The sequence below is a fragment of the Mesitornis unicolor genome, unplaced genomic scaffold, assembly GCF_000695765.1.
Source record: "Mesitornis unicolor isolate BGI_N332 unplaced genomic scaffold, ASM69576v1 scaffold54286, whole genome shotgun sequence".
Lineage (NCBI taxonomy): Eukaryota > Metazoa > Chordata > Aves > Mesitornithiformes > Mesitornithidae > Mesitornis > Mesitornis unicolor.
This window is the reverse complement of record NW_010192714.1, coordinates 1-26874: the sequence shown is the minus strand read 5'-3', so window position 1 is coordinate 26874 and position 26874 is coordinate 1. Positions and strand designations below refer to the sequence as shown.

Here is a 26874-nt window from a genome sequence, read left to right as displayed (position 1 = left end):
CTGGCTTTTAAATGGTCACCAGAAAAGAAATCAGAATTATCAAATCAGATTATTTTAACTGGTGAAAAATAGATAACCTGTTCATTGAATGTAGTGCTTGTTTTCATACCAAAATTTCTCAATGGGATCTTTATTTGATACATGTGAATAAAAGACTCAGTTGAAGGTCTTCTTCAGAATGCATATTTAGAGGACAGATAACTTCTTGTTTTTCTTGATAAAGCTCCACATTCATTATCTTGATGTAAAAATTTTCTCATTCCAGTGTTGGATTTTGTTAAAGAGCAAGGGCCACAGGTAGCTCAGAAGTAATTAACTTATTTCAAGATGCTTCTGGTTTATGATGATGTTCTGAATTGTCAATTAATCTGTTGTCTTTCCTCTGATATTTTGCTCATAGATGGGGAAGCCATAGGGAGTTTGTATCATGGCAACAGATGAGGATGGACTGGGACTGTTTGATATCCGCTACGGTGGTAAGATGTGTTAGATTACTTTCTGTTTTGCAGTGAAATAACACAAGGAGTCTTATGAAAATAAGTAGGTCCAAATATAACTTAGAAAACAAAATGGAAACAATTTCAGTTGATAGAAATACTGATGAGCTTTAACTGTAATTAAGCAGCAGTGGCACAGTATTGATGTGAGCCATATCCCATTAGTAAGTTTGAATTTTAATCTTAAACTGTGTACTTTGGCTTTCTGGTGTGTTTTGAGGAGATGGCTAGAACTGGCCAATCCTCTGTGTTTTAGAGTGTGTGATTTAACCTTCGCTGTATCCTAATGAAGTGTTATTTGGACATGTTTGAAGGTTTGTTCCTTTTTTTGCTATTTGTAAGAGCAAATGCAGTTGTCATCTGGTATAGTACCAGCAATCAAGGTACTCTAACATTGTTTCCAGCTCCGCAGTTGATTAATCTGATGCATGTTTGTGAGATTCCCAGCCTCAGAAGGACTGTGGATGTTGATATTTTAGTAAAAATACTTGTCGCAGAATGGGAGAGATTCACATAGAGGAGGTGAGAGTGGTAAGGGGCAATGGAAAAAGACATGAAGAGAGTCTGAGAAGATGTAGATTAAAATAGTTTTGCAGAATCAGTTGGCGCGTGAATAGATGGCAATATTAAAGCAAATTCTTTGAGTTGTGATACTGACTGTTACAAAGCTTTCTGTCACGTAGTGAAAAATGCTGTTAAAAGAACAGCATTTCTAATTATCATACGAGTTCTTTTATATTCATTAGAATTGTGTGGCTTTTGTGTTCAATGTATTCTAGAAAACAGCTTCACATTCAGATCAAGTTGACTTAGTTTATAATTTTAGATTTTGCTTCTACTTAAAGCAATATCATTTGCTTCATGCACAATTCTTGTAATATTTAGGAACTGCTCTTATGAGCCTGTCTTTGCTCCCTGGTGACCAAAGATCTTTTCTCCACAGAAGCAGTAGCTTGCTCAGTAAAGTTCCCCTGCCTTTTGCTAGTCTCTGCTACTACTTTTACTATTCTCTGCTACTACTTTTACTATTCTCTGCTGCTCTAGAATCATAGCTATGCTTATTTTATGGGAAAGTTGATTGGAGTTTACTAAACATTTACTTTGGCCTTTTTTTCCCCCCTTTTTTGTTTTAGCTGAAGCTTCCCCCTTCAAGGAAGGTGATGAGAGCTCAGTGGATATTTATGATGGCTTGGACAATGGTTTGACAGTTCCTGGTAGGTTGAGAGTATCTTGTTGCTTGGCTTGGAGCATTACAGTGTCTCTGTGCTTCTTAGACTGATTTCAAGCAAACCAAGAGTGAGCTTTGAGTTTACGTTTAGCTCATGTAACATATGCTTCAGTTAGCTGCTTTTTCAAATTCGAAACATACGTGTTATACTCTGTAAGTACAGTGGAGAATTCTTACGTCTGTTAGCTGAATGATTAGGAGGTAGTTTTCATGTGATACTGGCTATTACAAGACATGGGCTTATAAAGCTGTGCAGCTATTCTAGCTATGCCTTGATACAGGACAGTTTAGCTTGGAAAAAGCACCTTTCTTTTGTGGTTTTTAAATAGCTTCCGTACCAGAACCGGCAGTCAGCGATCACTAAGTCCCCAGTGAGAACTCCAAAACATACTTTTAACCTTTTGTTACTTTCAGTAATTTCACATGCTAATATAAATTAATTTTTTCTTTTCATTTCTTTGAAGGTAAAAAGAAATGAAGCCAGCACATGTTCTTTTTAGGGGTCTTCGTGTACTGTTTAATGAAATGTCATTTCTAGTATTAAACAAGGGTTTCTCTACTGACCTTGCTACTGTGAGGCCATTGAATTTTTATGGAAGGACTATACTATCTCCTACATAGAAAGCATCTCTAGATCTTTTTCTCTCTTTCCATTTTGTATTTGTTACAGCATACAAGAATATTCTCTAGGTGTATCACATACTGAGATACATTGTTTAGTAGATATAAAAGATGCAACGGGGAATAATTTAGCAATGTGAACGTATAGTCTGGTTCTGAGGGATCTTTTTTTTTAAGTAGAAAAGAAGATTGGTGAGAATTTTGCTCTGTCCATATAGGATGCTCTTTGCCTGTTGTCTTGCATTGTGTTAATAATACTTTTCCATTAAGGTATTGTCCAAAGGATTGAAGCACAGCCTTGATAGTGAACTTTGTCTACAAATGAAAATATGTCAGAGGTGTCATAAGTCAGGTTCCGTCAGTAATGCTTATTTTGTGAAAAGAGCACACAGGTTGATTTCTGGAAAAAGTACCATTATCCAAGTAATTGGGGTGTTTGGATGTTGGTTTTGGTTTGGTTGGTTTTTTTTCCCTTTTCTTTGGAACTAAAGCATGGGAGTTTACATTTGTGAGGGGAAAACAGAGCAGCAAAGAACATTTATTCAACACAAGCAGCATGGTATTCAACCCCAATACCAACTCTGCAATAGCTCCATTCCTTCCATTTCATTCTGATCGACTGATTGGTGTTTGTGAACATGTAGGTCATTGGCATCTGAGTATTCTTTTTCTCAAGAATTATTTTTCAACTGCAAATGTTTCCAAGGTGAAGTCTGGCCAAAAGCTGAATGAATTGTAGGGTGCACATTTTATTCTAACTTTCTGCTACCTGTTGGCTCTGGAATTACGGAACCTCAGATCACTGCTAAGATGTAGCCCTTCTTGCTTTGTAAATTAGGCAGTTTTACTGTGGGTTAGCTCTCCTTTGACATAGAATTACTTACTGGACAGTCATAAAATGCTCACATCTTTGTTAGTAGATGTACTGTGTATCACTTAATTTTTCTAACGCAATGTTTTCAGTTCAACTTTAATTTTTGTCATTACCTTTTATGTTGATGTAAATTGGATCAAGTATATCCAATGAAACTAACATGAATGTTGAAATTCAGGATACGAATTTCTCCAGATAAGATCATGTGTTTTCCTCAATGACACAATGCACAACCTGGCTAGAAAAATACCTTTTTTCTTTATGTAGTTTATTTTCTTTCTACAGACAATTCTGCTCGAAATTCTCTCCCAGCTGTAAACAGCTTAAACTTATTTGATGAGATACTAATTGAAGAAGGGACTGCAAAGGAAGCATCCTACAATGAGGTATGTATTAATGTTGCAAAAATAATTCTGGTGTTTTATGGGTTTTTCTGTTCCAAGTTTTCTTGAGTATAGTGTAAAAAATGTTGTCAGCATGCTCATATTATTGGAAAAATAGGGACATGTTTTAAATAATTAGAAACAAGAGTGTGTTAATAAACTGTAATGTCAACAAGTTTATCAGAATAAGTGAACCTCTCACTCTGTGACATTGTCTGTTTTCATTTAACGTCCATGCGGTTCATATATCAGCTGCATTGTGGGAAAATGTACCATAATTTCCTTCTAGTTAAATATCTGTTCAGAAATCTGATACAAAGCTGGTCTTAACATTTCTCCTAACAATTTTTACCAGACTAAAGCACATAGGTCATGGGTTAGTCTTATGTGTTATTAAATTTCGTCCTTGAGACTGGAGACAACCATGCTGTAGATAACTGCTTTTTTCTCATGTAGCATCACCTATCCTGGTCCATAAGACAAATGTTAACTACAAACTTGAGCTTTGGAGTAAAAGGGAAAGATACCCACAGATATAATGGTCTATAGAAGAAGCAGGAGCAAAATCTCCAGGAGTCTATTGAGTGATGAAAATGTCACTTTGAAAGTTTGCAAGCAGTTGACTGTCAAGTATGATGATAGGGAAGTTGTCCACTCTTCTGTCAAAGTTTTGTCTCTGTCTACTTTTAAAGAAGGGCTCATGCCAAATGCACTTTATTTCATTTTGTCATCTCAACAGAAGCATGTCCTTTGCAGTCTTTTTTTTGCAGTGCAGGTTTGTCTGTAGTAACTTTTTGTCATGCTTTTCCTTATCTGTTTTGTATTATATAAAATCTGACAAGTCTCCATCTGTAGGGCTCTGAGAACTCCTGCTCTCTGGTAGTAGTGTCTTTAATTTCACAATAATATGGCTTCCTGTTACCGTCTAGCCTGTTACTGTTGGGCAAGCACACATAGATTTCCTCTTATTTGAGTGTTTGTGATGTTTTAGAGACTTGTATACCTGTTGGAGCATATTGAAGCTTTTTGTTTTAATATGGCTTTAATATGTTACTTTTGGAAAAAAACAGCTTTGTTATATAAATTGCTGTGTTAACTAATTATAAATCTAGAGGAGTAACTTTTGGATGTAATTAAGTCAATTTCTGCTTTGTGAATTCTTGTCTCCTTGACAGTTGCAGGCAGAATATGGAAAATGTCAACAGCAAATTAAAGAGTTGATGAAGAAATTTAAGGAAATACAGGCACAGGTACTGTAGTTCAAATGGCAACGTTGTCAGGATTTATGTAAAGCAAACTGAATATTGCTTTGAGAGAGTTAACTTCATATGCTTTCCAGAATTAATCCATCACATGGATGGTTTGTAAAGCACTTCTATAGGTGCTAGGAGCTTGTTCTGCCCAGGATCGTTGCTAGGATTGCCTACTGACAAAACCAGTAGATAAATTCACCTGTTTCATGATGTTGCATGCAGTAAGAATTTAGTTGCTTAAAAGCTATCTTCTATCTCCTTAACTAGAAAATAAGCATGTCAAATGAATAGTTAGCAGAAAGGTATCCAGTTCTCTCATTAAAAAAAAAAATAGGTCTCTAATGCGCTAGGGAGAGAGTAGCAAAGATACCTGAGCTGCCATAAGAACTGGAAGAGGATGTCTGCGTTGCTTTGAGCATAGTGCCACTTTGATAAGGCTCAGCTGCTCTCCAACTTGGGGTGGTATCCTCATGCTGTGCCATTCTGTATAGTTAGATTATCTTGGGCAATTCTGCAACATGCCCTACTGTGTATTACAAATAAAGCCCAAAGACTCTGTGCTTTGCAGTGGTAAACATCTTCTGCCCTGTGACATGTCTGTATTGTTTTCAGCAAAATTTATCTGCTTTTCTTAGCAGGCTTTGCTGAGGACAATTATTAGGAGAAGGGGCTATGTCTAGCACTGATAGATAGGCTTCTAGAACATCGTATCTGGAATTAGTAGAGTGATAGAACACCCAAAGTTGATCTTGATACCTTTAAAGAAATACGATTAACCTCTTTGCCTGAAAGTGCTTAAAAACTGCATCTCATTTGATACAGTAACCAAGAAAGCAATAAATTATATAAAAGAATGAAACAGAGGGGTGAATTACCATTTTTTAGCTCTACGTTTACTTGGTTTATGGCTTATTTCAGTTTTATATGCTTAAAGCAAATAGTTAACAGGAGCACAAACAGGAGCATAAGCATGAGTGTTTAAAAAAGAAAAAAAGACCTTTGAATCTCAGTAATTATGACTTAATTCTGACTTCTCCAAAACAGTTTCTGTATGTTCTACTGTCAGTTTGAATATCATGGGACTTTCTCTAATGGTTGTCTTGCACTGTTTTTCATTACATGTTTGCATACTCGAGCTAATTCTTGTTTGTTTTTTCTTTCTCTCTTGCTCTCTTTTTCTGTATGTATTTAAAATAGAATATCATTCTACAGAATGAAAATCAAGCTCTCAAAAAGAATATTTCAGCACTTATCAAAACAGCAAGAGTGGAAATTAACCGTAAGGATGAAGAAATCAGTAATCTCCATCAAAGGTACAGCTAGACTGTGGAACTGAAAAAGGGTGACCAAAGAGGCCTGAATTCTTCTTTTGTGTGTTTTATTTAATCACACATTCCGGGTGGGTTGTCTAACCATCTTCCATATTTCAAAGCAGAAATTATCTTACACAGTTCAGCTTCAGAACTAGTCTGTTTTAGGGTCTCAGACATGAATTCAATGGAACTTTGCAGACAACAAATGAAAATAGAGAGACTATAATGTTTTCGTGGCAAGATGTGAAATCCCTGTCTCCAATGGCGGAGGATAGCAGCTAGAGAATTCTTGGTAATTCTGTGTAATATTAATCTTACTGCAAGGACTTTAAGATATTAAATTATGGATGGAAGAGTGGCTGAGTGTAGGATTTCTGAACCACTTGAAACCAGAGCCGGAGTCCAGGATCCAGGACCCTTAGCTTATCACAGGGTCATGTGCTTGTCACTTGTGGGACATCAGCCACATCACTCATTTGTTTGTGTTTCTGTTTGACTGTTTGATATATTTTTGCAGCAAAAGTCATCATAAAGAAGGAAGTTAATTTGACATTACTGTGCTAGAGTCTGTGTGCATATTAACTATGCAATGTTTTTGTAAATACAGAAAATTACCAGAAATTATGGCGATCAAGAGGTTTTAACATGTAATTCTTTCAGTTTTGATTGGCTTTGACACAACAGGTGTCATTTTCACACCTTTGTAGTATGCTGGGTTTTCATTAAATTGTTTGAAAAATACTTTCTTGTTTTGAATACTCACCATCATTAAAGAGCTTACAAACTCTGTTGCAATAGTTTCTGATGGTGATGAAAATTTATGAACAAGGTATTTTGTATTTTGGAGGCATCCATCATGGAAAATCGTGGGGAAAGTGGCACTTTGAGGTCTTAGAAACATGTCTGGTCTGCTGCATGATCTGTAATAAATTAGCTCATCTTAAGCAATCTACCTATCTGTAAAGACTGCTTCAAAGATAATATCTTTGAGGGAAATTGTTAGTGCTTATCTTAAAAGAAAGTCTCAAACAAACTAAAAAAACCCAAAACCCACACTTGGATACAATTACATTCATCACACACACATGCAGATTTAACAGCGAAAACTTGTCACTATAGTTCAAAATTGAACAGAAGTATAAGAAAGGGGTTTGGGTTACAACAGCTGCAGCATTGTTTTAGTTCAATGTTCAGTTCACATCACAATGTCCTGTTTTTGGAGTGGAGCCAGTTGTATAAGCTGATCATTACATATTTAAATTTACTGTATTGGCCCATAGGAAGTGTTCAGTTTTATAAAGCAAAACCAAACCATTTTGTATTGGAGATAAGTAGGGAATTATTTTACACTTGAGCTGATTCCTTACAACTGGATGCTTAATCAACATAGAATTTCAGGGGAAAACCAAATGTCTGTGTGTAGTGGACCCTTCATTTTTCACTCACTAAGAAGGAGCCATATATTTGGTGGTTTGCTGCCATAATTTGTTGATATGGCTTTTGCTTCTGTTTACTTCTGCATCAGTTAGACACAATCATTCTTTTGAGATAATGGAGAGTATTTACGAAGGTTGCCATTGCCTTTAATCATGTCATTTTAATGAAATGTTTTCTTGAAGATGACAGAAAAGTGTCTATCTGGGTGGTTTGTTTTCTTGTGTTTTGTTTGGGTCTTTTTTTGTTTTGTTTTGTTTTCTGGTAGGTAACTTTGATGAGTCCTGTCAGTAATGAGTAAGGGTTCAGGCCGTACAGCTCACGTGTGCACTTTCTTAGTTAACTTTTTTCTTTTTATAATTGTGACCTTGCAGCAGTAGCATGTGCCCATGATAAGGCTTGGTTATTGTAATTTACTGCTTGTTTTCTGTAGCTTGCAGCAAGTTTCAAACATGGTAGCTTATTTGCTTATTGGGTAGAGTAAGCAGAGTCACATTATACCTATTGTTTTGGTTGTCAGTTTACCAAATAGTGAACTGTTGAATTGCTCTTTTTTAAAAAAATGGGGTTTTTTTTTAATCACTAATGCTGTAAAGAACACCTTTTTATTTTTTTCCCTAGGGGAATGCTCTCCTTATTGCTGGACAATGAAATACCAATTTGAATTACTGAAACTGTTAATTAGACTCAGTACAGTGTTTTTCCACAGATCTTGCATTTTCTTTAGATTAATTTCATCTGGAAAAAGATGTATACAAATTATATTATTTTAACGTGTACTAGTAGTAACTCTTTAACTTTTATTTTTATCCCACTTTTTTAACATGAAGTTGGAAGAAAGCATGAAAAATTTTTAGAGAGACACAGATTCATTGCAATTTAGTTTTAGTTATGTTTAAATAAATTTCAAAACTAACATTTTTTTTCTTTTTATAAACAGGCTATCGGAATTTCCCAGTCATCGAAGTAACTTCACCAGAACATACCCTCCCGGATCAACTAACGGAAGGTGCTCTGAGATGTGTAAAACTAAAGATTCCAAATTCAGACCTTCTGATTTAGATGACAATATAAAGATGGAGCATAGAATAAAAAATGACTGTTCAAAAGATACATATCACAGTTACTCATCCCATAATATGGACAATGGGAAGTGTAGCTCCGAAAAAAGAAACACTCCATATATACTGAGATGCCCTCCTGAAGAGCTCTGCAATGATGGTTCTCATAAATGTCAACCAAACTATGACCATAGCTGCAACAAGGATAACAGAAAGGAAAGAAAGGAAATGAAAAGTAATGAACAATATAGTAGGGGAAATATCAACAAATACAAAAGAGAAGTACATCAGAGCACCGGAAACAATGGTAGTTGTAACAGTGGTGACAAGGAAGAGGGGAATTCAGATCCTCAGCAAAAGCTGAAAACCCTTTCGGAGAAGGCCAGTGAAAATGAGTCACAACAAAAAAGTCAGAGTGCAAAACTCAAATGCAGTCCAAGTGCAGAAAGAAGAGTAGAAAGGGGTATTTCTTCCTGGGAGAAACAAACTGCCAGTAAAGACAGATTTCAGACAAGAGGCGAGTTGTATGCTGATGAAAGATCACAAAATTTATTTAAAAAAGACATCAAAACACATGATAAGGATGAAAAAAACCCTGGCCAAAAAAATAAACTAAATGAAAAGCTACAAGAGCAAACAAGGAGGTCTGGCACAGGGAGCAGTCCACACTCAAAGAATGAACATTCAAAGAGTCTTCATGAGTCACGGAAATGTCGCACGGAAGAGTCTAGAAAAGGAAGAGACACTGACAGCAAGAGAGACAGGGGAACAAACGGTCATACTTCTCGAGAAGGAAGGACTTCACCTTCTAATTCCAACAGCAGAGAGCACAAATACTCACACTTGAAGGAAAATAGTAGTAGATATGAATGGGAAACAGCACATTCCAAATCAGAAAGACACAGAACTGAAGAAAAAAGGAAAAGAGAAAGAGACAATCAGGATGAAAATAGACATTTTAGAAATGCAAAAAAAGTTGCAAAAGAGATTTCTTACCAATCAGGAAAGGAATCCAAGAAGTGTACAGACGTTACAAAAAGTGAGAGACACAAGTCCTATAAGCTAGAAGAAACATACAGAGTAGCAGATAGCTTAAAAGACCATAAAATCCCCAGAACTAAAGATGATCACACTGGGACAAAAAGCAAAGACTTGAAACTTAGCTTTATGGAAAAGCTAAATTTGACTCTTTCTCCTGCTAAGAAACAATGTCTCTCTCCAACAGAAGGGCTTAAAACACCTTCCCAAAAGGCTACTGATGAGGGAAGTACAGAGCTCACGCTGCAGGCAGAACTGTTAGTTTCTGCCCACCCTGCTAGCTGTGGTCCCACCGAGCAAGCGAATTCAACACTGCAAGGTCTGGACAGTGCAGCTCAAAATGATGTTGAACCAGCGCTGCCCATTTCTGTCAGTTCTGAAAATGAAACCTTGGAAGTAGCAGCAACAGATCCGGCGCAGTCTGAAGGATTGCCAGCAGTGGCAACTGATGGACTGAGCTCAGAAACCTTACCAGAGTCACAAGTGGCTCAGGAACAGCTCCAGGCCTTACCAGGAGCAGCAGAGGTACTGGTTCCTGATGTGGTGGAGGCTGAAATGTTAGAAGCAGCAGAGGATGGTGAGCTAGTTGAATCAGAAGCCTCAGCAACAGCAGTGGCAGTGACAAACCTGAATCACCCTGAATCTTTGCCCTTAGAGATGGCAGGGACTGCAGCAGAGTATGAAAACCAGCCTTTGACAGTGGGTGTGATGCAGGATGGCGATGTACCAGCAGCAGAAGTGGCACAGTCTGAACCTGCCAGTGAAAGAAGTATGGGCACCCTTCCTGAGTCAGCAGGAGAGAAGAAAGAGGAAGTTAAAATACGGCTAGCCACTGACTTAGAAAGCTCAGCGGACCAATGTGGCTCTCAAAACCTTGTCTTGGATGGCTCGGAAGCCAAAAGTTCTGGTGACCTGGGGTCCTGTGTTGTCACAGATGATGTTGGCGGAACACAACAGGTAGTGAAGGACGATGATCGCTTGGCTGCGGAAGGTGTTGGATGTCCTGTTGAGGAAAAGGGTATCTGCGAAGCTAATACGAGTGCATCTCAGTCACTTGACAGAACTGTGTTAACTGGTAAGGACGAACCATTAGTTGACCAGAATGCTTGTGATCTGGAGCCAGACCTAACCGAAATCAGCACAGCAACATCTTCTCTTAATGATGAGATATATCCTAGCACTAAAGAGAGAGAAACTAACCCAGTTCCTGTTGATGATGACAGCTCAATCCTGAGCATTGATCTCAACCACTTGAGGTATATTCCAAAGGCAATCAGCCCACTAAACAGTCCAATGCGTCCTTTGGCTAAAGCACTTAAGGTGGAGAGTCCCTGCAAAGGTCTTGTGAAGAGTTACAACAAAGGTATTTATATATGTGTATTCCATGTTTTTTCTGCATAAAAGCTTAGAATATAATTTGTGGAAGGCAGAAATTAACTGTTTGTCAAAAATATAAATTGTGGTCCTTTTTGTTTATACGTGAACTGTTTAAACAGTGCACACAAGGTTGTAGCCAACTGAACGTTAATGGTATAAAAATCTGAGTTGTCACTGCTGACAGATGAGTGGTTGAAATAAGAGTTATGTACTTCTTCTAAAAATAAATACATATAGTTTTCTTAATTGTGATTAGTTCCACGTAGGTCTCATTAGGGTTTTCTCTGAAACTGGAGAGGCAACAGTTATTGAGGATCATATTCTTTTAAGTATTTATTTGTGAGAAAGCTGGAGAGAGTACCTGAGACTTAATTTCTAGAAATGTCAGCTGATAGAAGCTCTATCTGAATTAATTTCAGTGTGAATTTTTTTATATGTTTTATAATTGTCAGTCAGTTGGTGGGGTAAAATGTAGAACAAATAGAACATTAGGATTTATAATTAATGAAGTAAGAGCTAACTCTTAAATAAGTTGTCGAGGAGATAAGGTGACAGCACTCTCAGAAAGCAAAAATATGTGACCCAAAGTTTAAATCTTTTACTTGTCTGAATTTAACTCTTTCTGTAGTGTCGTGCTGCAACTAATAAAAAGTTTTCTTGGAAGTTTAGTGTTCCTGCTAGAAGAGGAATGGGAGAGTGGCATTTAAATCCTTTTCGTTATGTTCCAGAGCATAATCCTTATGGGTTTTTTGCAAATCTTAATGTGGTTCACTCTGGAATTCTGTCTCTTGCATTGGTGACACGAGAGTTTTAGGAACAGAGTAGATGAACATCAAAGTATTTTTCTAATTTAGTTGTTTCCCTGACTTACTTAGAGTAAGTCCAGCACTGGCTACTGAAGCAGTGATTTTCAGCTCTGAAGTTAGCTACCTGGTTGTCTTGTGATCTGACTGATGATTTGTGTGTGAAATGTTCTGCGTGTGTTACATTGACAGGAGGCTGTGGTTTCTCTCAACCTTTGAAATTCAGTATTCGCCTTTCTGCTGTTCTGCAGGACAGGAGTACATGTATTAATACTATATTTTCACCACTTTCATTTTGTACTCTACTGTGTCAAAATATTGAGGTGACTAGTTTGAGAACGTGTGGATCCTTGTAAAGCTGAAATGGAGGCAATGGTGGAATATGGTTTTGCTTCTGTAAAATCTGTATAAGTAAACATTTTCAAATGTTGCTTTAAAGTGTTAATCACAAGTTCATTTTTTATGGAGAGCAATTTAGATATGATCTTTTATGAGATTAAATGTTTGTTAGAGGTCATTAAGCAGTCTAGTCTATGTGCAATTGAACGTAAGAGTGTTGTATTAACTAGAGTGCCCAGCAAGCTTAAAATTAACTGCAAATCTCGTTAATCAATACATATGCACTTCAGTGGAATTTTTGTACAATGGAAACGAGCTTGCCTTTTCATCTTTCGTTACACGCTGCTTTGTAGCTAACTGTTAACTGCTTTATTAACAAAATAGCATTTGGCTTGATTTCAAAATAATGATTAAATGCATATCTAATGATATCTCAAAAATAGAAAACATTTAATAAACTTATGAGTAAGAAAAAGTAAGGCTTACTGCACTTGGCAGAACTGTAGTCTTTCCTCTCACATATCTCATTCCTGTCATTCAGGAACCTGAACTGGAGGCTTTCTCCAAAATTTCTAAGAAAAAAAAGCTTTTTATGCTCTTGCTCTTATAGTTACAGTGCTGGTAATCTTAAATGCATCAACAACTAAAATAGGAGTTTTATCACGTGTGTGGGGCCTAGTACTCTTTGTTTCGTTTGTCAGCTTATTGAAAGTCTCAGCCTTTTTATCAGTCCTGGAAGATAGTTGAATGCACACATTAGTAGGTCATTTGTTCTTCTCATTTTGTCTTCATTGTGAAACTGCTAAAAGAAAAGCCACTGATTGTATATAATGTGAGTCCAGAATGGTGTTGAAATTCAGCTTGTGCAGTGTTCAGAAAACTTGTTAAAGTAAATGGAAAGAAGTTCAAAACTGATGGAAGCTGGTAGATTTTTCTGTTTTCAATCGATAAATTTGTGAGGTAGATCACAAGTTTTTGGTGAAACGTTGAGGTCTTATTTGGCCTTTGAAGCTCAGAAAAATCCCTTAAACTAGCAGCTGCTGAAGCAAACCGCCCCAGCTTGTCATAGCTCATATTCCTGCGTTGTTTCACACAAATAGTTCTGAACAGCTACTTGACAGCAGACAGTCTTCTATGTTTTTCTGAAAATGTTTTTTTGTAATTGCATGCTTTTTGGTGATCAGCAAACTGTTTTCTTCTCACAGATTTAATTCCTGAAAGTACAGTTGTCTGTCCCTCAAAGAATTTGTCAAAGGAGGTAAACAAAGAAAATCAAAAGCCAGTTAGCATGTCTGAAGTACGCTTAGAGATGGAGTCCCGGCTCAGTAGCTCTTCAGATGAAATAGAAGAAGGAGAAATCATAAGTAGTGATGAAGATGAAGGAAAATCTAAACCAGAAAGAGGCTCTGAAAATACAAACAAGTCAAGACCAAAAACTTCTGAGACACAAAATATGGCCAGCAGTCCACAGAATCGAAAGAGCAAAACTGGGTGTTGCAATGAAGGTCATAAAAAATTTGTTTCTGTGAAAGTATTTACAAAGAACAGAGAGAGGCACAAAAATCAGACTTTCAGGTCTTCAAAGGATATGAAGAAAAGTAAAACCGTGAGCATTGCTTGTCTTGAAAAAATAGTTCCTGTTATTGTTGAACCTTCAAATATACAAGAAGTCATGCAGATGCTAAGAGCTATACGCAAGCAGATGAGGAAGAGTTATATGAAGTTCAAGGTACACTTCCCAGTTCAGCATTTTCACAGAATTATAGAATCTGGTATTATAAATTTTACATCATTAATAAAATACTTGAACTTTTCCAAGATGTCTACATTAGGTGAGACATTAAAGTTGAATATCTGTGATATTATAGAGTCCAAACTTAAGCAAGTTAAGAAGAATGCAGTAGTGGACCGTCTTTTTGATCAACAGGTGTCAGATATGAAGAAACAGCTATGGAAATTTGTAGATGAACAGCTTGATTACTTATTTGAAAAGATAAGGAGAATTATAATAAAACTATGTGATGTGAGAAATGTGGGACATGAGAGTGAGAAAGGGAAGTTTGAAAGGTCAGGAAAGCAAAACCACAAAATCAATCATAAAAATGATGTGCAAAGATCTAGAAAAAAGTCCCTGAAAGCCAGATCTCAAAAGCCTGAGGAATGTATCCTTTCAAAACAAATTGTGGATTATCAACGATCTAAGTGTCACCGTGAGAAAAATAAAACGGATGCACCAAAAACTGCCTTTACAAAATGTCTTAATTCCATTGACAACACGAGAAATTCCCAAACCAAAGTGCACCTCACTAAAGAAAATAATTTGCAAGGCACTCTCACTCCATTGAAGAGTGTAAAATATGAAAAGGAAGGTCTCCAGCTGTCCAGAGACGGTAACAAGTCTGATATTAGCTATGAGCTTCTCACAGAACAACAAGCGTCCAGTCTTACATTTAATCTTGTCAGTGATGCTCAAATGGGTGAAATTTTCAAGAGCTTATTGCAAGGTACTGATCTCTTGGAAAAAAATGGTGGCAGTATCGACAGAAATGAGTGGGAATTCAGGACTCCAGAAAAACAGTTCTTAGACATTCACAAATGCAGAGGTAATGCTGCGGGACTGGTGCAAGAGGTTGCTGCAAAGGAGGCTTGTGTGGAAGCTCAACCAGTGGAGGATATGAACTGGTCTATTTCACCTGTAAGAGCTCCCTCTTTAGCGTCAAGGCTCCAGATGTCTCTTGACCCAGATGTTCTAGATGAAAGTTGTATGCTTGAGGTTCCTACAAATGCAGCTTCGTGCAAAGAAGATGAATGCAGCTCACAAAATAATAAATCATTTGTGTCTTCTATCCTGCTTGAAGATTTGGCTGTTTCCTTAACTATTCCATCCCCTTTGAAATCAGATGCTCACCTCAGCTTCCTAAAATCTGAGAATAATTCTAGCTCAGCTCCTGAGGGTGTTCTCAGCGCACATTACAGTGAAGACGCACTTCTTGAAGAGGAGGATGCCACTGAACAAGACATTCATTTGGCTTTGGAATCTGATAACTCAAGCAGTAAATCAAGTTGTTCTTCATCATGGACAAGTCGGCCTATTGCTCCCAGTTTTCAGTGTTGCCCCAGCCTACCAATGCACGCAGTCATCATGGAGAAATCCAATGATCATTTTATTGTGAAGATTAGACGTGCAGCGTCATCTACCTCACCAGCAGCTGATCAGGTGGCTTCAGTGAAGGAAGCACAGGGAACCTCAACCAAGATTGAAAAAGCGGAAATAAGAAGTGGGGGAAAAGAAAGGGACAGTCAGAGTGCCAAAGCAGCCACTGTGCAGGAAACTGTTGAACTGGATCTGGTTAAAATGGATCCGTTGCCTAATGTCAGGACTGGACAAGAACAAAATCCTGCCTTACCTCAGGCTCTAAAGGAGTCACATAATAGTATCGGAAAGGAAAATACTGGGTTGCTTGGACCCTGTAGAAAATCTTCATACACAGTGACCCATGACAGTAAAAGCCCAGATGAAGACTCTGAGCAATCTCAGACGCACAAGTTGAAAGTATCTGAAAACATAAATGATACGGATATTAGATCTCAGGCTTCTTTTCCTGCTGGATGCAGTGTGGAGTCATACATAAACTTAACAGATGATACTGGTAATGAAACTTCATGTCTTGCAGTGGAAGCCACTGCAGATAACACAGCTCAGGAAACTTCTGCAGCTAACTCAGATATCAGCGATAAAAAGGAAGAACTGGAAGAGTGCTCTGATGCATTTATAGACTTAACAGAAGGGCTTTCCAGTGAGACTGTAGCCAGTGAAGGTAATCCTGAAACAAAATCCAGTTTGAATACTGATGCAGGATACCAGATAAGTATAGATGATAAAACCACTAAAAAAAGGAAAAAGGGGGCTGATAGAGAGAATTTCAACTTGAAAAGGCAACGAAAAGAAACTGAATCAGCGGGTGAAGGGAGCGATGCAAGTGATGTGAAACTTGTAGAGGTAAATTCAACACCCAAAGCATGCTCCAGTAAGAAGAATGAGTTGCAGCAGAACAAAGACTCTTCTCCTTTGGCTTCCTCCGCATCATTGCCTAGTCTGTATGCCAAAAACATCATTAAGAAGAAGGGAGAAGTAGTAGTTTCCTGGACGAGGTAATTTCTGATTTGATCTGTTTGATTGTTTTATGTTTTGTTTTTTTTAAACTACATGATATTCTGAAAAGTAGGAAGAAAAGGATATTTAGGTGATTGCTGAAGTTAATCAGTAGCTCTACATCCCCCTGTAAAGAGTGGAGTGGGAGCTGCCTCCTGTCTGTGCAGGATGTCTTGATGAGATTGATGACTTCTCTTAGAGTACCACTGAAAAGGGCCAAAGTCTGTTTTAGCCTTTTTCTATAATAGTTGTCAGGGGAAAATAAAACATATTTAGGAGATGAACTGATTTCATGGAAAAAAAAAAGTTGTTTTGTTAAGTAACTAGTCATTACATTTTTCTTTGGAACTGGAGGAAATTAATATAATTACCTGGAATATGCCATGTTTCAACCAGAGATACATAGGTGCTACTGTATAATGACTGTATCTACATGCATTTTATATATACCTAAACTCATTAATGAGACAAATGGCAAATCAGTGATGCTCTTAAAAATAAATTCCTGGTCTTCATTCTGATGTGATCAGTAGATGTGCTCTGAGCGTGTTTGTTACATTAGGTCGCTTACAGAAGTCGCATGCCTCTATTTAATCTTTGAACGTCAGTGGGCCTTAGGGCCTTTTCAGCTGCTGCCCAGCCATGCAGATGGAGGCAGATTCACCCAGAACTACTGGCCCTTGTTGAATTTATGAGTTCTTTTCAATTCAAGTTTAAATGTCTGCTTTAAAGGCTTAAAACTCTTTTTGATGGCTTTGGGCTTGGGCTAACTCTGCTGTAATAATCCTGCCCTTCCTGATAGGGTAGCATTATCTACACTACCAGTTGTTTGCGCTGGCTCTGTTACTCTGTGCTGGTGGATGGGAGGATCCTCCACAAGTTCATTGCTGCTCTTTGAACTCAGGTTCCATAGTTTGGAAATACTCAGAATTTTATATATGCCTGTATTTTTTTTTGTTTGTGTGCAAACATTAATGTATTTATTAATGTGTGCGAATATTAATGTATTAATATTCACATATATATGTATTAATATTTTAAAAATGCATTTTTGCTTTAGAAATGATGACCGAGAAATTTTACTGGAATGTCAGAGAAAAGGACCGTCAAGCAAAACCTTTGTTTCCTTAGCCACACAGCTGAACAAAAGCCCAAATCAGGTAGGTGGTATCATTCTTACATTTGGTAACAACTATGTTGCTACATTTATGATTGCAGTTGAAAAAAAAAAGCTTTGAAGATTTTCTGCTAATTTGGAGTTGTTTTTTCCTCATGTCTTTTGTTGGAGAGCTCTTGAAAAAAGAAATTTAGATTCTTCCAGTTGTTACTTTTAAAAAATATACATCATATAGGGATTCTTCAGTACCTGTTTGATTAGTACCTTGAAACTGCTAGGTCTAATCACAGGCCATGGACAACAGTATTGTTTCTATCATTGGATCAGCACTTTTCAGATATCAAAGGTATAGGAAGGTTTCTTACATCCAATTAACCTATTAATGTGCTCCTAAAATTCTCCCCCTGAAATTTATTGGAAGCAAATAAAAAACAAAATGGTGGTCTTTTAAAAAAAAAATCTTTATGCTGTCAGATCAGTCTGCATTGGTAGATATGGAAATTTGGGTCCTCAATGATGTCTTTTTTTTCCTCCTCTATTAGGTTTCAGAAAGATTCAAGCAGTTAATGAAGCTGTTCAAGAAATCCAACTGCAAGTAAACTTACCACCAAGTTGCTTCAAGGTTACAGGGTTTAGCTGTTACCAGCAACGATGGACTACAACTACGGCATTCATACGATGGGATTAGTGGGAGATATCTAAGTCACAATACAAAGTTTGGTCAATCTGATGTACTGTTATTTATTTACTTCCCTGTCCGTGTTCCCTCTGAAACGCTTTATTGGAATTACACAGTGGAAACTTTGTTATCAAACTGGCTGGGAAAGAATGGGCATGTACAAATGGAGCAGCATCATTTCAAGGAGGTGACATCTCCTGTTGGTTGAATGTGTTCATTCAAGCAAAGACGAGGGCTTGCAGTAAGGTGAAAATGGTGGCTCTTGCTTAACTTGTCAGAAGCACTGTGTATGGTGATGTTAAACTATGGTTTTAAAAAGTGCTTTGGAATCCAGTTGGTAGATAATCCTGGAAAATGACAGGTAATTCATTTTTGGTACCTTGAAACATATTGTAAGATGTGAGGCCTTTATCTTTAAAATACAGCGGGGCAATGATAGCAGTGATTCCAAAAGCTGCTTGTCTAGCACTTGGGTTCTGATGGTAAGGAATAGGTGGTTCTTGCTGCTTTGTCAGTTGTTCATAGTGAGTTTTAAGGAGCACTGAGTGTAAGGTTTGTCTCCAATTATAAGCACGTTATCTGAGTAATTTCTTAATGGCACCGATGTTCAACAGAGATGAATGAATTTCTCTTTGAGGGCGCCCATCTGTTGTCATTCACAGCAGAGAAAATCTAAGCCAGTTGTCTAGTCTAGACCCCTAACTTTCCGATTTTTGAAATCAAATAAAATGAGTCCCAATCTCTGTGAGACAGAGAAGCCAGTCCTTAATGGAGCCACCAGTTTTTCAGTTTCTGTAAAATTGTGAAATGTGGTAATGAGTGTTCATTTACAAAGAACTGTCTTGTAGTTAAAAACATTTTGCACTTCTGATGATACTCAGACAGACTTCATACTGAATTTTGAATAGTTGGGATTTTTTTTCCATGAAAAATATATTGGGGTTTTTTTCTTTTTTTTTTTCGCTTTGGAAAAGGCCAGTATGTTTTTCTGCTCCAAATTACGTCTGGGAAAGGTACTTAATTTAGGTCTTCAACATAATGAACATTTTGTTTTGTTAAGAAGAAATAAAAATTGACAAGTGATTTTAAAATTAATTTAGAAACAGACCTTTACAGTATTTTTTAAATGTGGCTTTATACTCACTAACCAGGAGAAAAATTTTCCTGTGAAAACAAGCAGTTTCAAAAGCTTGTCAACTTGGCATGTTTTGACAGCAATTGTATCTATCTTTACAAATTGTTTGGTACATTAGAAATTCATTATGTTCTGTTTTAAAGAACTCTTATAACTGCTTCCAGTTTTACTAGTACATACTAAAAACGTGTGTGTATATGTATGTATACACACACACACACATCCCGTATCCTGGAAGTTGCACAAGTTTTTGTTTTATGAATTCATTGAATTTTGAGGTTTTATTCTTTACTGAGAAATTGCTGTAGTCTTTATTCAGCCAGAACATCTGCTGAGCTTCATTTAAGAGCCTCCACCTAAGTGCATTGCCTTTCAACTTGGATTAAATTGGCTTTTTCTCAGAATCCGATGACCGCTTCTGCAGTTTTTCCTCCCTCTCCAAGTAATGAGACAGACTTCTCATTCTAATAAACCATCAGATCATTTGTCACTGACACCTTTGCAGTATTGTAAAAGTGGCCTATGGAAAGGGTTGTCGTGCTGCCAAACAGTGCATCGTCCTCAACTGGGCACTGCTCTGGAAGCCGTTACAAGGAATGACTTCAGTGGGTGGTGATGTCAGTTCTGGCAGTCTAACATCGTACGTGCTTCCAAAACGTTTGCTTTTGGTGGTCAAGTGTCATCCTCCATGCTCTGCCAGCAGCTCCTAGTGATTTCAGCGGGGGATTGGCACACCTACCCATGCTTGTTCTTAACAAACAGTTTTGAGAATTGTTTACTTCTTGCAGATTTAAATCCAACTGAGTCTGTTCTCAGAATAGTCAGTTTGTGGAAAAATGAGTATTCTTTTAACCGTATCCTTGGAAGTCGACACGTGCACAGTACTGAAGGTACTGAGGGAAGTTGCTTCTCTCTACTTAAGTGCTTCCTCTCTGTCTCAAAAAAGCAGGCAGTATTTTATTACAAAGTTGTTTATTCCTTGTCTGTGTTCATTTACTTTCTTATCTGTACAGGTGATGGGAGGGACGGGTTTGACTTGGTTCTGACTTGGATTCCTTTTTTGTAAATTGTGGAACTTTTTAATGTTCTATTGTAAGTATATGTACAGGTTCCTACATGGTCATGTAAAATATCTGATGTGTGTATATATATAAATATCTGTACAAAAATAGAGCTTTGTTTAGCCAAAGACGATTTTTTTAACTATATAAAACTCCAGGTTTATTTTGTATAAACTAAATAGTTTGCTTACTGTAAGAGTAATGCAAAAAATAAAACTGTAAAATTCACACACATGTTCTTGTTGAACAAAGGTTGGCTTGGAGTGGTTTTGTACCATTGATTGTAATTTATTTCTCCGTCAAGAATTTTTATACATATATGCAAAATGTACTGTATGTAAATCTACAGTCTTATTTGTGAAACCTCAGGTAAATGAAAACATTTTCTAGAGCTGTTGGCTAATGGCTTGACAATTACAAATGCTGTCAGACACCGTTAAAATTGCCTTCTTGTGCAAATGAGTAGCTATGTTGATGTTCTGGCCAATAAACATGGAAGTTATCAGCTGCTGCTCTGATGCAGTTACTGCTTTGGATACATACAGCTTGTTTCTTAGTGGACATGACGGGATCAGAACTTGGAAAATGTAATGAACTATGTAAAACTTTTAAACCACTTACTAATTAGAACCTTACAACTTCCCCATTTTTTTTTCCTAGGAACATTGAGGTAGTGTTGAGTGGAATATTATGAAGGAGAAAGACCTGTTTGTATTCAAGGCTTTTTATGGGAAGAGTATTGCTGGCAGCCCTTTGAGAGTCTTACTCCGATTTGCTTTTCAGGAGTAGGTCTGCTTCTACCCAACACACATATTTTTACAGGATTCAGTTTAAAAGCTCTTAATGGGCATGGGTATTGGAAAATGTCCCAGAGTGGAAATTCAGAGAGCAGGGTTTATGGAGATGTGCTTAACAGTGAAATCCTAGAGCATCAGGTGTCGAATTTGGAGGGATTCTCTCTAAGGCGTAGTCTGTTGCCAGCTAACTGTCTACACATAATAGCTGACTGGACTAAAGGCATTTATCTTCAGTGCCAATCCAGCAACCCACAGCTATTTACATAAGTCTTTCCTTTAATTGCTTTCATTCTAAAACGAGCAGCAGAGTAATCTCTAGCAAAGTGTCTTCATGAAGGGAGGCAGCAATACTAAAGCATGGGAAGAAAGAGGTTTGAAGATTTCTTAGAAGAAACTATGAAATCAACCAAGTGGTGTTTCAGGAGCAAAGCTGGCTTTGATGTGAAAGATGGATAAAGTTTCAGTGGTGGCTGGCACATCCTCTCCCTTCAGAGTTCGAAAGTACTCTGCAGTGCCACCAAATGCAAACCCATCTGAGTCACAAGAGATAATATGGGGAATAAAATAACTAACTATAATTAACTGAAGAGGCTTGTGGTTTGGATTTGTGAATTGGAACATTGTCCATATAATTAATTTAATTAGTGTGGTCTTTTATAATTAGCCCAGTTCAAAACCGTGGAGCTATCCTTGACACAGTTTAGACAGCAGTGTGGAGCTGGGGCAGGTTTCAGCATGCAGTTTGAGTGAGGGCAGGACAGACTGGCACCCCATACTGGATTTGGATACTGGGGTTGACTGAAGAACCAGCAGGATTAGAGCTTTAACCCTACTTGGTTGTCTCCACTTCCCAGCGAGGGAGTCACTGTTGGTCTGGGGAGATCAGGCATGAAGTTGTGCAGGTTCCTACTGTGCCACTGCTCACATTTACCCATCTCAGGCACCACTGGCCAAGGTCCCATCTTTCTGATCTCCGGGACTTGGCAGCTTAAGCTTTTAGTATCAGAACCTCAGCTCTGGTGGCCCTTATTTCTCTTAAAATCCCATTTTGGCAACTCGCTTTCCTTTTTTAATCCTTTTTTCTCACAGGTACCAGTTCTGAGTGGGCTTGGGAGTGGCTCTTTATCCCAGGGGAAGAGCTGTGTTTCTAACGGAAGACTTGAGTCTCGGTTCCTGTGGCCTCCATTTCCAAAGACTCAGTCCAACGCATCCTAAATTAACTCACCAGGCAGCAGAGTATGAAATCGGACATGACCGATCGATCCTCAGGCATTGATTCAAAGCGAAACTAATGGAATGTAAAGAAAATGTAAGAATCTATGGCACTGTAAAGGCTGCCTATTTAACCATTTTACTAAACAAAATTTCATTTGGGAGCTGGGTGGAGGCGTCATGTTTGAAGAACTGACTGAAACAAGGCATAGGGACATTGCAAACTATTGCTGTACAAATCAAGCCTTGAGGGAATGGCTTTGTTAGATGCCACTGACTAAAATAATTGCATTATAATTTTGGCTAGAGGCACCATCCTATATGATTTTTAAACCGTGCACAGATAGTATAGATTGAGTGATCTTGCATCCAGCTGCAAAGAACTGAGAAGTCCGCTCAGCATACCATGTCTATGCTTTGACGTGGAGAAAACCCCAAACCGTGTCTTAGCCTCATCGAAGGGAGATCTCTGAGCTATAGCGATCAGCAGCACTGCGTGCTCCTTCTGCAATGGTCTGAGAAAGGAACCAGGGGCTTTCTCCTAAGGTAAGTGGCAGAAAATTAATTCTTCCCAGGGCAGTACAGAGCAGGCAGATCCCTGTCAGACACAAAGCAATGTGAATTAAGCCTGAGAGTATTTGCATCTTGGCATTTAACTTTTTTTGACAAGAAATTTAAGATATACATCTGCTTTCGTGAATCACAGCTGATGAAAACCTGGCCTAAATTTAATACAGAGGTGATTTGGTTGGTGGCAAATGATCAAATTAACTTTAAAAAAAGAAGTAACAAAACTAAGCAATAAAGAAACTTCCTCCAAGAGAAATGGTGGATTTCCATCTGGTTCTGATTACATGCATCAATTTTGATTGTTTGAAATAAACACAAAATATTTGCACAGACACAAAGGTAGTCAGATGGTATAGTGAGAAATGTGTCAGGTGTGTACATTTTCTACTAAAAACGGTCCATTTCCAGTATACTAGACTGCAGTGTTAGAGCACTAGAATTTCTAGTACACTAGTAGACTGGAAATGATGATATCATTGATATTTGAAATTACGCTCTTTGAGTAAACTGAAATACTCTGTTACACAGAGCTCAAATAAGGGGAAGGGAAAGGTGGACAAATTGGAAGCACATTGCCATGGTTTTAAAGTAGTTTTGGCTGATTTCTTAGAAACTGTCTTTCATGGCTCTGGACTAACTTCTTTGCTTTATACACAACATTCACCATGTCAGTATTCGTACTGTGGTTCCACCAGTGCTGATTTGAGGGAAAGTGTCTTGGCATAATAAGCTCACTTATTGAGCAGAATCACACTGCTCCTGCAATTACTCTCCTCTGATGGCCGTTACAAAGGCAAAATGAGGCTGAATTTGTTTAAATACTGGTAGAAACAACTTAAGAAACAAACACATCTATAGAGCCAAAGTGATATATTTACATTGCTCTTCTTGTCCTCTCTTACCCCAAATGGTTACATTCACTTTCTGTTCCAAAACAGGCAATGATAATTCCTACTGCTAGAGGAATGCTAGCTTTTCACCTCTGGGATTAAAACGTGTCCTTTCACTTTTATTCCTGCATTTACATTGTAGCATCTCAGTTAGTTTTGGGTAGTTTTTGGTTGGTTGGTTGGGTGGTGATGGGGTTTTTTGGTTGTTTTGTTGTTGCTGTTGTTTTGTTGTTGGGGTTTTTTTGTGTATGTATAGTCTATTCATTTCAGGGAGGGACCAACCATTTACAAGGCAGCAAATATACCCAAAGCTCCTTTACTTAACTGTTGTGTTGCCATCATTCAGTCACCTTTCAGGGGAAGTGGTACAGAGCAATTAGGATGTGTCACCTGCCCGTACTTGGCCTCTTGAGTACCCTGGATTTGGGAGCCTGCTCTATGTGGTCCTGTACTTCTCTCACTTTACTGAAGGGGAACTATTCTCTGTCTGCACTTGAAAGCTCAGAAGAAAATAGGTTCAACATTGTTAGCTCGAGACGTAACTTTTTCTAGTAGACATTTCAATGTATGAACACCTTTGCACCCAGCCAACCTATGAAGTTGCAACCATTTGATATCTGCTCTGAAAAAATATCCATGTGAAGTCAGAAGAAAGATCTGGCATATTTCTTTAAAGAAGAGGAAAAGAGACCACAATAGTTCTTGTTGACTTTTAAAATGTATCTTTCAATGATATACATAGCAGGGAAGAAGCGAGGGAAGATATTCCATGTTCATCACAGCACCAAAGAAACTTCTTGTGCTGCTCTGTTTCCTCAACCAGTTCCCTGTGCCAAAAAGGGAAGTTTGTTGTGTAGATTAAAATTTGCAGGAAAAAAAAACAACCCAAAACACAGAAATGTAATAATAAAATGTAGGATGCCTATGCAGTGAATGACTGCACAGTTGGATACAACTCAAAATCTTTACTTGTGGTGTGGATAAATACAGGCTCCAAGCAGAATCGTGCTATAGGGAATCATATCAGAAACCACGACCAAGCTCTATTGATAATGGTGATATCACCCAGCTGTGCCATCAATTAAAACTGTGTAAGACTCTGTGTACTGCAACCAGCCACACTTAAAAAGAAACTTTAGAAATTGCACTTTACTAAAGGTTGTGATTTAGTGGAATCTGGGAAGTTTTGAAAGTACAGCAGCATACAGAAGTTAAGTGCGAGCCCTATGATGAATATGACCCCAGCTGCTTTCAATATTTTGTTACCATGTTAGCAGAAAGAATTCCAGAAACACAACACTGAATGTGCGGTGTGTTCACAAATAAACAGACAAATACCCTACATTTCAATTCCCCGCATTACCCTGAAGCTCCTGAATAGTTTCCAGAGAAACTATTTGGAAATCAAGCATCTGGCCGCAGAATGCAGATCAATTTGCTGGCAAAGCAGAGAGCTTCTGGGTAAGAGGTAGTTAAAAAAGTCCTCTCTCACAGCTAAAAACCTCCACATCGTTCCATCATGTAACCCCTGTTTTACTTATCTGTCTCAGGTGTTGAAATTTATAATTAAGACAAAGTGTTGGTGACTCAGGAAGACTTTAAATGCATAAAATATTACTCCTAGAAGCACTGTTATTTTATTAACATTCTCCTAGAACTGAGACTATTTATACACGTACAGCTATGTGTACATTACCTATGTATTTGCAGTTTTAGAAATCCAAGGGAGAAACCTGTGGGTTTTTACCCTGGTAGATGGGGAAATATTGAGTGAATGGCACTAATAATGCTACTACCTTGAGGTACAAAATCAAACATTTTTTTTCTGTCACAGTTACAGGATACTTCTCAATAGTTTATCAAACAAATGAAAGCCATGAGTGTTATGTATTATTCTAGTAATTTTTCACCCAAAACTATGGCAAAGCCACAGACAGTTGAATGGAGTGGGTGTAAAATTAAACTATAGTTGGCAAAGGATTTGCGAAGTGAAAAAAAAATTGTCTTCTTTCCTAGTGGGAAGAAAATAGTATAAAACTGCAGCCAGTTAAGAACTGCTGTGGCTTACAGATGAAATCAATCTCTCAAGCTTAAAATAATCTCACATTTGCATCTTTCACCGGTAATCATAATGTCTGCCTTCATTTAAAGACCCATTAAGTAGAAAATAATGATGATGAACTAAGAGCTTTCTTGCTATCAGAAGAACCTATATGAAAGATTGTTATATATTTTTAAAAGGCCATTTCCAAAAGAAATCCAATACTGTATTAAATTAACATCATTTTTTTTGTATTTCAGACATGAACTTCTGACCATGGGGGACTGGAACCTGTTGGGCAGCATCCTTGAAGAAGTGCACATCCACTCCACCATAGTTGGCAAAATCTGGCTCACAATCCTGTTCATATTCCGGATGCTGGTGCTGGGAGTGGCTGCTGAAGATGTCTGGGATGATGAACAGTCCGAGTTCATCTGCAACACAGAGCAACCTGGCTGCAGCAATATCTGCTATGACAAAGCCTTTCCCATCTCTTTGATTAGATACTGGGTACTGCAGATCATATTTGTCTCTTCTCCATCTCTAGTTTACATGGGTCATGCACTCTACAGATTGAGGGCTCTAGAGAAAGAGCGACAGAAGAGGAAAGCCCACCTGCGGGCTCAGCTAGAAGATCTGGAGCCCATGCCCGAGGAACACAGGAGAGTGGAGAGGGAGCTGCGTAAACTGGAGGAACAGAAGAAAGTAAATAAGGCACCCCTGAGAGGGTCCCTGCTGCGCACCTATGTCATACATATCCTGACCCGGTCGGTGGTTGAAGTGGGCTTTATGATAGGTCAGTATCTTTTATATGGGTTTCACATGTCCCCCCTTTACAAATGCACTCGGCCCCCTTGCCCTAACACGGTGGATTGCTTTGTGTCCCGACCCACTGAGAAGACCATCTTTATGGTTTTCATGAACAGCATTGCCGCAGTCTCCTTGTTCCTCAACATCCTTGAAATCGCCCACCTGGGCCTCAAGAAGATCCAAAAGAG

At 38.0% G+C, this 26874-nt stretch overlaps 2 protein-coding genes across 2 annotated transcripts; both read left to right on the top strand.

Annotated features, from left to right (window-relative positions):
• The first annotated feature begins 399 nt into the window (after positions 1-399).
• On the top strand, positions 400-18090 carry CASP8AP2 (caspase 8 associated protein 2). The gene is made up of 9 exons (XM_010187187.1): positions 400-476; positions 1631-1711; positions 3506-3606; positions 4779-4853; positions 6054-6169; positions 8544-11065; positions 13427-16373; positions 17435-17534; positions 18034-18090. Exons 1-9 carry the CDS (start codon positions 428-430, stop codon positions 18088-18090), a joined length of 6048 nt encoding a protein of 2015 aa, XP_010185489.1. The 5' UTR covers positions 400-427.
• An 8062-nt stretch (positions 18091-26152) lies between these two features.
• LOC104535019 (gap junction alpha-10 protein-like) lies at positions 26153-26866 on the top strand (the record flags this gene model as incomplete). The annotated part of the gene is made up of 1 exon (XM_010187186.1): positions 26153-26866. A coding segment is annotated over exon 1 (714 nt), but the record flags the coding sequence as incomplete, so codon positions are not given.
• Between the last annotated feature and the right edge of the window lie 8 nt (positions 26867-26874).